The following is a 13,339-nucleotide window of genomic DNA, read 5'->3' on the forward strand; positions in this document are numbered from 1 at the left end:
AAAAACATTAAAAACTTGGTTTTTGTGTCAAATCCCTGGGAAATAATGGTCAAATGTTGGAATGTCATACACCGTTGAATTCGTAATAAAATTTCCAATCGAATGGCATTCACAGTTAAAATTTTTTCAGATCTTCAAATTTCTTACAAAAAGTCCGAAACTAGTCGTTTGGCTGTAAATCTTTTTTTGACTAACTTTCAACGTATGCCCGTTTTAAAAATGATCAGAACATTTAAGCTTTTGTAGTTGAGCTTCTTGGGATTAACCACTGTGCCTTGTGTTGGCAATTGCTCGCAAGTGAATCTACATCGGCGGCAATGAAATGCCCCAAAAAAAGAGTAAGCCCGGGGAAGATACAGCTACAGATAAACACACACGGAGCAGAAGCAGCAGCAGAAGCAGACCAGCCAGTCTGAATCGGGCAGAGTTACACACAAATAACGTACAAAAGTGGCTTATAAAACAAAATTTGTATGAATGGTCCATGTAGCGCTGGCTGCCTACGTGACATGACATCTCCGTGATACAACTTGTTGTGGACCCTCCCACACCCCCCATTATCCCCCCCCCAACCCTCTCTCCGCACTCTGCACTCCGGGATAGCTACCTTTTGGTCTGGAGCACTTTGCCCACTTTTTTGCGGCTTTGAGTCTGCTGCCTGTTGCCGGCAATGGAATAATTCCCATCAAATCACGTCCCGCCCTCTCCCTTTTTTTTTTCTTACTTTTTATTTTTTATTTTTTGCGGTGCTCTTCAAAACTCAGATACAGATTTCTGCTGCTTTTCCTTTTCGCTTGTGCTTTTTTATATGATATGCCGAGCATCTCAAAACAATTTGTAAGACTTAAGCTGAGTTTGTTTGGTGTCTTGCATAAATTATAAAATCCGCAAGCTGAGTGTCTGTGCAAAAACAAAGCAATGATAAACAAATACCGGGAATAGGGGGCGGGGAACAAACAACAAAACTTGCCGATACACAGGCAAACATTTTGAACTTATTAAAACAAAATATAAAAGAATAACTTATGTGACTTTTTACTCATTTATCATTTAAATATAAGCTTTCTGCTGAATAGTAAATTTATAATATGTTTAACAATAATAACCATTTCCATTTTCTAAAATATTGATTACATTCAATTAAATTGATTTTTACAATAGGTAAAATAGGATATTACATTTTCGTGATTACAATATAATTAATAAGCTTAAAATTTTTATTAAGATAATAATAATATTTTGTATTATTATTCTAGTTCAAATGAATGTTATTTCAAACTTGCACCGCTTTCTCACTGTGCATAGAACGAATCTCTGCAGATCCCTGGCAGATACATTTGTATCTCTCTACTTGGTTTGCATAAATTTATTAAGCGGCTAAGCCGGGCCGAAATTCACAATTCTCAATTACCGAAAATATGGCAGAGAATCTGGTCGAAACGTTGTTGCAATCGTGCAGCAGGTCGCTTCATCTCTCTAATGTGTATCTTACGGATGCGGAATGCGGACTGTGGCATACGACTAATCCGAGTCAATAAAGTTCTAACCATAAAAAGGGGCGGACTTTCACTCCCTTCTAACCCACTTGCCCTGGCATCCGTTCCTGTTGGACTTTGCTGACCATGGTCGAAGCTGCAGCTGAGGTCCCCATTAAATCTACATTTTTGCGGACAGCATGTGTGGGTCTGTGGTCACAATTGAAATTTACGCAGAGCCGCATTATTAATCTCCAGATTAGATGGAGTCTTGTTTTTGATAAACTTAAATGCGAAATACGAAATACCTAGCTGTTTGCATAAATATATCAACATTAGAGGGGGAGGGTTGAGTACATTGGGAAAAATCGCTTTGATTTAACAAATTGGAATGCATCAAACTGGTTGTTTAACTTTTAATTAACTTTTTATTGAAATTTAATATTAATTAATCTTGTAAATCCATTTAATACGTGGCTATAAAAAATATAAATAAATAAGAAAAATAGGTCAGAGCATTTATACAAGGTTATGAATAATTTTAAATTTTTTTGTGGTTCTTGTAGGAAAAATTTGGGATTTGTGGTTTCTGTAGGAAAATCAAAAACAAGTTAGCTCAATATCGACCTTATCGCGTTTATCGAATTTTGTGGTAGTTCAAAATAATCCATCCTTGAAATGAAATTTAAGCTTTCATGTTTATTTTTCATTCGATAGGGTAATAAAATCTCCTCAAACAAAAATAAAGAAATGTTTATTAAAAAATTTAACCCATGGTAGTATTGAGAGATTGGAACCAATGTCTGAGATTGTTCCTGTGTAGAATGTTGGCCGGGCAACCCCAGATATTATCAAATGGGGCCCCCCTCTTCGACTCCCTCTCAGCTGTCTGGTCGATGGTATGTGCCTGGTTTACTAAGAAACAACAAATATCTTAGCCACTTTTTAGAGCCAAACTCCGTTTGATTTTTTGAGCATTTTCGTGTGTGCATGTGTGTGTGTGCGTGTGCTCTCATTGTGCTTCGAGGTTTGATAACCCCGATATAAATCTGGAAAATGCCGCAGTCACTCACACACGCAGTTTCTGGACTGTTTTGGCTTCGTTTTGGCCTGGCTTTTAGACTTGGACTTTTGGGGGACTGAAGTTCAACGGCTGGCTTTCGCATTCGCATTCACATTCACATTCGCATTGCCATTCACATTCCCGTTCCCGTTCCCGTTTCCATTCAATTTGTGTGTTTGTCGGCGCTTTGAATTTTTCATGCGACACGTCAATTATGGCCATTACTCAATTTATTTATTTATTTCCCTATTTACTTATTTACAATACGGCGGCCGAACTCGATTTGGACATGGGTCAGGTCCCTGGAGAACTTGGTACTCGGCTGCGTTTTGTTTTTCCCATTTTTCTGTTGTCTGGAGAGTGCTCATGAAGATAAATTAATTTTGGCAAATGGGCAAATGATATGGTTAAGGGTTAAGGGCCCGTGTGTATATTTACATAAATAATCCGGGACAAGGGTCTTCGATGACCCATGGCACCTTATAAATAGCCACAAGTGCGCCAATCCAAATGTCAGAATACACAAACAAAATTATCTTCAGTTTGGGTATCAAATAAAATGTTATAAAAGTTTTTATGGAGACATCACTAAAATGCAAATGACTCTTATTTCTTTCGGTGCTTTCTGAGTATCCTCGTTGAAATTGTGAAACATATTTGTTGGGGATGCGTAATCCATCATATTGTGCCGGTCCTGTCAGGAAAATGCTAATGTGTTCGGGTGCTTGGAAAGTTCTGGGCGGGATGAGCTGCGAATCCAGTGCAAAGTCCATTCAATCTTCATTCCCAATGGCGCTGCTTTTATGGAGCTTCACGTGAGTGTGGTAAATGTGTAAACTTTGATGCAGGCGACGCACATAAAATTAAGAAAAGAACTGGGAGTTGTAGGGTGGATTGCAGGCAGGCAGGCAGGGCTATATAGTATGCCTTATGCCAGAGATGGCAACGTGACTCACGTCGGCCATTGATCCGCCCCCCAACAGGCCACAAAAACATATTCCACCAGCATTCGTAGTCGCATTCGCCTTGGTTCATTCATTCATTCAGCCATTTGCACACTCAATTCATTCACACGCCCGAGGAGCAGGAGGTCCTGCCATTCATTACGTGGGCATGGCTGACTCGTAAATACAAAACGAGTCAAGGGCAGGGAGATGGTGGTGCAGATGGAGGGGGAGAGGGAGAGGGCCAAAAGGACCAGCCCGATCCGGAATCCTGAATCCGAATCCCGGCCCGCATTGGATTAGTAGCGAAATGAATAGCTGCAGTTATCCTGCCACAGAACTCGGTCCCGATTCACTCCACACTCGCCGAAATAAATATCAAGAAAGAGAAAATGTTTTATATTCCAGAATTTTATTTTGACTGTTATATTATTAGGAATTTTTACAATACGAGCAAAAAAACAATGTGCAATCCTAGATTTAGGAATTAAATTAATGGACCTTCTATATAAATACAGAATTAAAATTATCTTTACTTAAAGAGAATAGTGTGTGTATAGAGTCTGGTTTTTTAAGCAGAGTTTGTGCAATTTAAGCATTTAAATATACGAGGCTATATATATTTCGATATTATATATCTGACATAACATTTTATTACTTTTGACTAGTATTAAATGACAGCTCATGTGAGATAAATGACTGTATTAAGATGCCTTATAATTTGGGAATTTGCAAAGCAATTTTTCCTAGCAACTTATACTTTTTGCCAACTATTTTTTTCCAGTGTGCGCTGCATTTTACGAGCACATGTGCACCTGGCTGTTTTTCTGTTTTGCGAAGAAAGCGAAGGAAGGCGGCCAAGTCTTACAGGGACATGCAGTTGGCCAAGAGCAGTGGAGAGCAGGGCCAGAAATGGAGAAGTTTTATGAATGCTCACCGATTTGCTGCCGACAAATCTCCTGGCATCGCCTTTTCACCAATGCGACCACCCAATTTGGGTCGTTTTTCCAGAAACCATTTAAATTGAAACCAGTAAAGGGGGCCATGGCAAAGGCAGTGGCACAGGCAGTGGTAATAGCAAAGGCAGCGATCCAAAAGGCCTGGCCCCACAAAAGACAGTCGTCGGCAGCTGGCAAATTGAGGCTCGAATGTGTTTTTGTCAGCCGCCTCATAATGTCTCATCTTTTGCCCATCACACACACACACACACAGCACACGGTTCGCCCATTGAAAATGGCTATGACACCTCTAAACTATTTGAAATTGCTGCAATGGACCTCGCTTGGGTGTCTGAACATGATGACATTTGATAGCTGTCATTAAGCAAGATTACATTCTGTTCACAAACTAAGTTTTAAACTCGTTTTACAATTAAAATGTCATAACATGTCAAAACAGTTGTAGGTATATACAATTAAGTTAAGAATTGGAGCTATCAACCTTTTATTTAAAATTAATTATTCAAAAGAACCAATTGAGTAATAAACAACTAAGACAGAAAAAATAAATCAAGTTGTAAGGCCAAAATTTAAGACGTTCAATAACAAACTTAGTAGTATATTATTACATACATATTTTAATCAGTGTTCGAAAAAACCTTTAAATTCATTAGTTAATGTTGCGATAAAAACGACTTGAAGTATATAGCCTATATTTATTTTTATTGAATATTGCAAAAAAAAAGAAGAAATCTATCATATATAAAGGGAAAAGGGAGCTAGAAGGAGCTGTCAAGCGACCAATTGAGACACATTCCCCATGAACTGCAAGATGAAGATGAAGATGAAGATGGAGTTAAGTGGAGTCGAGTTGACTTGTCCCCCTCCTTGGGATGCCGTGACTACTGGCCAACTCAACTGTGTCCGACTGCTGACTGCAACAATTGTTTTCAATTTGATTTGCAGCAAGTAGAGCGAGCTGCGACCCAGCCAAGTGTGTGTCCTCCTTCATCCAGGCCCTTCATCCAGGCCCTTCATCCGTCATCCACCCACCATCCACCAAACATCCACCCACCATCCACCATCCTGTATATGCCGAAATGTCCTCTAATGTTCTGGCTTTCAGTTTGAGGCGCCTTCATCATCATCAACATCGTCATCATCCTCAACGTGGCTGTCGGCTGGTGCTTCAGTTGCCAAAATGTCGTTGGCCAAAGTTGATGGTTCGGTTTCGGTTTCGACTTGGTTTGAAGCCTGCAGCAAAACGGGGGAAATGCACAGTGAAAAATTCAGAAAGAATTATATTATGGATTTTGATCATCAAGTGACTAGTGATTGTATAACATGACATTTTTTTCCCTTGAATGCTATAAAAACATTATTGTAATAATGTCCTATCTAGTTCGTGCTTAACAAAAAGCTTTTAAGTTCAAATATATATATTTGAATATATATAGATTACGTTTTTTAATAAAGCTATTGTATTAATTAAATTATTGAAAATCCAAGAAAAGAAAGCTGCAAAGTTGTGATCATGATTAAACTAATGTAATATTAAGAAAAATATAATAAAATCCCTTAATTGTCATGGAACAAAATCCCTCAAAAAGTTTTTCTCGGTTTACTCATATGGAGGGGGCCTTGGTTCCGAGTAAACCTAGCCCCCAGTGGCACTTACATTAGGAACCAGCTCGGTGCCAGCTTCACTTGCGTCCACATTCTCATCCACTTCCACATCCAGCTCGTTACGCTCCGGGTCGCTTATTGAATTTCGCTTAGACCCCGCACCCGTGCCTATTTCGGAACCCGTTCCCGCTCCCGTTCCCATTTCCCTCTCCATTCCGGGCACTTCGAGGTTCCGCGGTAACAGCGGCTGCTCCTCTGATAATGTCTCTGCGTTTTGGATAAATTCATTAGCGGTTTGAAAATGATTTGACAGGGACTTGTGGCTCAGAACTCGAAACTCACGCATGTCAACATGGTAGCCACGATGGTCGGCTGTGTAGAACACCGTCGAGTACTTGTCATTGGGCAGGGGCACCGAGTAGTAGCCCTTTTTGGCCAGGACGAGGTCCTTGCCGACTGGCAACCAGTAGGCGCGCTCGTAGCGGGTGTTCCCGTTGTCCAGCTGGTATCTGCACAGGAAAAAACATTGAAAGTATCGATTGGATATTAACAGGTCAACAAATACGTATAATTTTTACTATTGAGTAACGTTAATTAATTTTTTTTTTTCACGTATCAAAAACTTAGTTAAAATTTTTTTTTTCTGTTTGTCAAATAGATATATTTCAAGACTTCTGTAAAATAAATATATAATATTTATTTTGTAAGACTTCTATAAATATTTTGGTTTTTAAAACACTTTAAGAAGGAGCCTAAAAGCAGGCAACAAAATATTTATTGTTTATTACGAAAGAAAACGTTATTTATTAACATTGAATTTCTGAAACCTTTAAAAGTGAATTTTAAGCTCTTGGTTTTTTGTCTATTTTTAGTTTCTGTAGCTAAAATGATTAAACATCCTCAATATATTGGCATGCCTAATTAAACATTTTTCCATATTCTTTTACCATTTCTTACCTAAACTCATACTGCCCGTCGATTGATCTCTGATCGAAGCTGTCGATTAGGCGAGGACTCGACTCTGTGTAGCTGGGTTTTTGCACCACAACAACTTGGGGATGTGGTTGGGGCTGGGCCGGTGGCGGCACCAGTGATGGCCAGTGGTGCACATGCTGGTGGCGATCCGGATTCTTAGTCGTGCTCCTGGGCGTGGTGGTGCGCCTCGGCCTTCGGGTCCATCGGGCATCGACGGGCTTGTGCATCAGCAGGATCGTCAGGCAAAGCAGCAGGAAGCTCACTCTCACACCCGCATAGATCTCTTTCGAACGGAACATGTTGCACTCAGAATTCAATAATTGATTGTGTGGCACTGGGGCGAATGCGCGGCCTTTTATATGCCCACCCGAACCCACCAAAAAAAAGCACACGCAGAGCACTCGAGTGAAGCCTTTCGGCACTAAAGATGAAAAATGTCCATGCGAAGAGCAGGAACAAGAAAGTGGCAAATGAAGAAAGGCCGGCAACAGGCTTTGCAGTATAATAAACCCCTCTTTTGCTCGCACGTCAATGCCAATGATTTGGCAGTGTTTTCGGTGGCCCACACGCCCACACTCCCACACTCCTCCACTTCTTTCATTTCCTTCCTTATCAGCCAACTCCTCAGACTCAAAGATGACAGTTTGGCTACAGTTCCTGGTCAATACATCTAGCGGTTTTCTAACGAAATTTAACCTTTATTTCTGTTGATAGATTTCGTTATTATCGAAAAGGACATTCAATTGTTTATGTATTTAAAAATGTTGTTTATTGATCAAATGCATGGCTGAAGGAAACAATGCATTGTTTATATATTTAAAAATATATTGTTTTAATAAATTATGTGCCTAAAATTTAACTTCAAATTGTTTATATATTTAAGAATATTGATTAATAATATGTCTAAAAAGGTACCTTTTTACAAATTTTGTGCCTACACATTTAAGTATAATAATGTTTCCAAAAGAGTATGCCTTATTTATTTTATTAATAAATTATATGTCTTAGAATTCACATTTTACAAGTTTTTACAACTTGTTCCTTAAAGGGTTTACTTGAAGGAACAAGAATTAATATTATTTTTCTTACAATGTTTCCAATAAAGAACGCCTTAACATTTGCTTCAAAGTCATCCTTTTTTTAACTAAAGTAAGGATTAATTAAATCTTTCATGAATTTATGCGCTTAAAAGAATTTATTTCGCTAAAAATGCAATGAAGTAAGAAGTTAAAAGCTATAATTTCAACAAAAATTATTTAATTGCTTGGAACTATTTTTGTTATGACCGCAAGTTATGCGGGTAACTCTTTCAAAGGCAGCTATAATTCTTAATTTTTGGAGAAGCAGACAGCACTGACCCCCCATCTTCAGCCACTGAGAACGCTTCTTGTGTCGGCTTTTGTGAGGCGTCATGGTGGCTTTTGTGATTTTGACAGAGTTTTCGGGGCGACGGATCCTTGGACCTGTGACGGGATTCTTTTCGGCCTGTTTACTCCGTCTGTTTGTTTGATTATTTGTTTGTTGCGCCGCTCGGCCGAAGTGTGTCAGCCCCAGATGCAAGGCAACTCATTCCGGTCCCCATCTGAGTCCCATCGACATGGTTCATTGACCAGGCTCGTCATCGTCCCACATTGCTATCGACTTGGCCCATCTTTCCGGCCAAGTTCTCTTCGCCCCACACCCCTGCGGTTGTTTTTTTCCCTCGGCGAGTTGGACATCGATTCGGTCGCTCAGTGTAGGCGTCACCATCTGCCCCTATAATTGCTTAACCCTTGTGGCCGAGTGTGTGATAAATGCCAGAATCCAGACTTCAGACTCTAGACTCCAGATTCATCCACGCCCGCTGAGTTAAATATTTATGTATTTCTCGGCTTTTGTTTGCGATGACTATGATTGGACAGCAGCTTCTTGATTGCTTAATAGGGATGGTGCATAGTTTATTAGATTTCGTCGTTTTTTATTGCTTAATGTTTAAGGAAGATACAATATTCATAGGTGTTGATGAAAACAAATTACTTCTTAACTTCAAAAGTAAAGAGTGTGTCATTATAACTAGGGATGATCATAGTTATTTGCTTTTTATTTATTTCCAAGAAACAACAATAAATTTATATTAATGGTTTGTCATTTATTTGTTATTAATGATTAATTTTAACACCCGTGATTGATTAACAGCGAAATGACATTTAATTGATAATTTAAATTATATGAATCTGTTGATAAATTACGGCAGAATTAATGATCAATTGATTGAGAAAAATTCCTTAAGTTGCCCAGCTTTGATCGATCGTTGCCAATCCATAAAATTAAAATCAACTTTTTCTTCGAGTGTGGGATGATGCGGAAAACATATCAGCCAGCAGAGGGTTAACCATCAATTTGGGAGATTAAATTCTCGAGAGTCCGTCAAACTGCATGCGTAATTAATAAATGTAAGCGTTTATTCGGAAACAGTTCCCCCACTTTTCGTGCTTTTTATTCATTTTTTTCGGCATGTCATACTATTAAGGTATTAAGGTGCCGACTAACGGTCGCCGATTTTATCGCATTCGTTTGAGTTTTAATGGCAGCGACTTAAGACATTTCGTATGTAAATGCCAGCCCAGCGGCATCGTAAAAAGGAGTTCGAATGTGCAGCTGAAATTGGGCGTTCGAGAGTGGGAACGATGCGCACAACAAACTAATAAATATCCCCGGCCATGTAAGTATAAAATATTGTTTAGAGCCAAACCAAAAACTGGCAAACTCAGCACTGTCTGTCGCCCGTTGCCCTCCCTTTTCGGTGTGTGTGCTCACAATATTTCATTTCCCAGTTCCCAGTTCCCATTTCCCAATAGGAAGACCGCCCAGCCCGGCACCCAAATAATCCCCCTCATAGCCATGGGCCATGGCCAAGTGTCCCAACCATCGTTGGCATTTTCAAGTGTCTAAGCCATGAATTTATATTGCTCGATTTCGATTTAAAAGTATTTCGGTTACATAATCTCGGCATTTTTATCACATTCCAGCATTGTTTGATGCTCCCGGGTAAACTTTCCCCGATTCGTCTTGCGAACTGACCTTCCAGCTAAACGAAAAACCACAAAAAAAAAAAAAAAAAAAAAACAAATAGAACCACCCACTGCCCCCCATCTTGTTGTGGTGTAAATTGCTCAATTATAGCCAAGTTGGTAGCACAGGCCCATGTATCTGTGTATCTGATTGTGAGCATCTTTGTATCTGCAAAAGTTTGGCCGGCAAAGTTTCGCTTTAAGTTGATTACTTCGGGATTTTCAGTTGACCAAAACTAAGTTTTCCTAGGACCGGGGGAGAAATGTGTGGAAATTGGACACCGAACTAGTTGTATGCATTTCTGTGTTTATGGAGTTTGATGACTTATTTGGGGGACAACAAAAATATGATATATATATGTATTTGTTGTTTCTTTTAGTCAGAAGCTTGCAATGCATTAAAGGAGATATTGTATATGCATTCTAAATCTTTATTATACCCTTGCAGAGGGTATTATAATTTCAGTCAGAAGTTTGCAACGCAGTGAAGGAGACGTTTCCGACCCTATAAAGTATATATATTCTTGATCAGCATCACTAGGAGAGTCGATCTAGCCATGTCCGTCTGTCCGTCTGTCCGTCTGTCCGTCTGTCCGTCCGTTTATATGCAAACTAGTCTCTCAGTTTTAAAGCTATCTGCATGAAACTTTCCCAAAAGTTGTCTTTCTATTGCAGGTAGTATATAAGTCGGAACGAGCCAGATCGGACGACTATAGCATATAGCTCCCATAGGAACAATCGGAAAAATAAATGAAAAAAAATTATAACTTTGCTGTTTTTTAATTTTTGTTTAGTTCTTCGACATATAGTAATGGTAAAATATTTCCGATTTACGGTTTAAATTTCATCAAAATCGGACGACTATAGCATATAGCTCCCATAAGAACAATCGGAAAAAATAAATGAAAAAAAATTATAACTTTGCTGTTTTTTAATTTTTTGTTTAGTTCTTCGAGATATAGTAATGGTTTAATATTTCAGAATTACGGTTTCAATTTCATCAAAATCGGACGACTATAGCATATAGCTCCCATAGGAACAATCGGAAAAATAAATGAAAAAAATTATAACTTTTCTGTTTTTTAATTTTTTGTTTAGTTCTTCGACATATAGCAATGTTTAATTATTTCAGAATTATGGTATAAATTTTATCAAAATCGGACGTCTATAGCATATAGCTCCCATAGAAATAATAAAAATATATAAAATAACTATCTAATAATTGAGCTGCAAATAATCATAGTTTCAATGTTTTTTTTTAGCACATACTCAAGTAAATCATAATTTAAATGTTTTCAAAAGTATTTAATTAATGCAATAGCTGCAAGGGTATATGAACTTCGGCTTGCCGAAGTTTGCTTTCCTTCTTGTTTTTTTAATTAAATGCCTTTAAAAGTTTGTGGCTTAATTCTAAATAATCCGCATCGATACCAAAAATTTAAAAGATGATAAATTTTTCTATCTTTGCGATGGCCTTAGAAATGTATGCCATAAAAGGCACTTCATGAGCATATAACTTTATCAATCGGATACCAATTTTAAGTTGGGATACCTCCTAAATATTGACTCAACGCAAATACACAAATGCTAAGACCGCATTTCATTTGGGAGTACTTTTTTTTTGTTTTAGAAATTCTTTTTTTTCCTCGCGGTTGACTCATGCAAATGACAGCAAACAGAAACCGAAACAGAAACAGAGACCACAATAAAAATCACGATCAATCGCTAAAAGTTCAAAACGTGAGCTAAATGAACCTGTTTTCTGGCCCCTTCTCTGCTCCTTCACTGTTTGGCTTGGCTATATAATGCAAAGGTCGGTGGTATGTATATATATATATATCTATTTACGCCCGTATATAATGCTATAAAGCCACGCGCAAGATATGCAAATAGACGAGACAATATGAGCCACAATGAAATCTTGTTACTTTTTACTTTTCAAATGCAAAGAAGACACACAAAATGTTCTGTTCTCGCCGTTTGTTGATTTAGGCAAATTCGTATTTAAGCCAGCGTCGTGCCAACTTTGGGGACCCGCGGATGTGGTTTTTGGATTTGGGTTCGGATGGGGCTATGGATGCGGATGTGGATGTGGATGCGGGCAACCCCTTCCTGGCGACTTGGCCCAAACAATTTGCCCAGAAATTGTGCGTCCGTCTTGGGATAGTCGCGAAAAAACAATGGTAACAACAATCATACAAAGTACAGGTTGACCTTGATTTAAAGAACAACTTCAAATACTTTCACACTCAAAACTTAAAAAAGCCATTCCAATTTTAATCATTTTCCTTCGGCGGAGTAATTAACAATTTGAAAATAAATTGAAATAAATGTCTTCATATTTTTTTTATTTGAAATCATTAATTTTTAATTAAATTTTATTCAATGTATTGTAGAAGAACTTTAATCGTGAGCATATAAATTAATAACTATTTTGTTGCGTTTAAGCGGTCACTTTAGAGAAGTCGGCCTGTACCGGTGTACAGAACGCTAGAGATATGGAGGGAAGTTGAGACAAAAGGCGCTTCATCAGCAACAACAATGACAGCTAACAAACAACCGTTAAGTGCCGCAACAAATCGCCAAAAATTGAAAACTGTGGGAATACCGCTCCACGCCAGGGACGCCGCAAAAGCCACGCCAAGCTCACACATAGCTACAAATCTCGTTTGCCCCACAGTGGGACGTATACACAGCGAGAAAATTTATGATCCTCAAAAAGTTAGAATCTCACAGTAATATTTATTTAACAAGCCAATATATTTAAGTATTACAAAAAAACGTTAAGAGCGTAAAATCTATGTTTTTAAAACTTTCTGTTAGTGTAATGAAATTATACGTTGTAATTGTACACATAATAATAACTTCGTTTAACAAATGCCAAAAATTATAAATATGCCCTCAAATTAACAGATTTATTGACTTAATTAAAAAAAAAAAGAAAGTTGCTGAATGTAAGGCCTTTATTATTTATTTTATTTATTTTTTTAACATATTATTTTCAAAAAAGGAAATAAAAAGTTAAAAATACTCCTTGACTTTGTAGTCAATTTCTTTGATAGTAAAACTTAAAAACATTCGTTTTACTGACTACTTTTCTCTACATGTAGTAAAAAGAAAAAGAGTACAGAGAACCTGGGCGAAAATAAAAGACAATAAAAACAAATAAAAAGTAGTTTGAAATACCATTTGAATTAAACTTGAAACCGAGCAACGAGGGAAGCTGAAACAGTGGCGAAAGTAAAGCGAATAAAAAAAATAAACCAAG

The 13,339-nt window shown here is 38.0% G+C and overlaps 2 protein-coding genes across 2 annotated transcripts; one reads left to right on the forward strand and one right to left on the reverse strand.

Moving 5' to 3' along the window:
- Positions 1 to 5,076: 5,076 nt before the first annotated feature.
- On the reverse strand, positions 5,077 to 7,338 carry LOC128264623 (uncharacterized). Its single transcript, XM_053000215.1, has 4 exons — positions 7,004 to 7,338; positions 6,389 to 6,555; positions 6,099 to 6,313; positions 5,077 to 5,674 (listed from the first exon to the last, which is right to left on the reverse strand). The coding sequence occupies exons 1-4, from the start codon at positions 7,318 to 7,320 to the stop codon at positions 5,543 to 5,545; spliced, it is 831 nt and encodes a 276-aa protein (XP_052856175.1). The 5' UTR covers positions 7,321 to 7,338; the 3' UTR covers positions 5,077 to 5,542.
- Positions 7,339 to 9,685: 2,347 nt separating this feature from the next.
- On the forward strand, positions 9,686 to 12,838 carry LOC128264609 (uncharacterized). The gene is given in 4 exon segments (XM_053000179.1): positions 9,686 to 9,722; positions 12,064 to 12,254; positions 12,520 to 12,744; positions 12,746 to 12,838. Coding segments are annotated over 2 exon segments (225 nt in total). The 5' UTR covers positions 9,686 to 9,722; positions 12,064 to 12,254; positions 12,520 to 12,612.
- The last annotated feature ends 501 nt before the right edge of the window (positions 12,839 to 13,339 follow it).

This window comes from Drosophila gunungcola, unplaced genomic scaffold, assembly GCF_025200985.1.
Source record: "Drosophila gunungcola strain Sukarami unplaced genomic scaffold, Dgunungcola_SK_2 000075F, whole genome shotgun sequence".
Lineage (NCBI taxonomy): Eukaryota > Metazoa > Arthropoda > Insecta > Diptera > Drosophilidae > Drosophila > Drosophila gunungcola.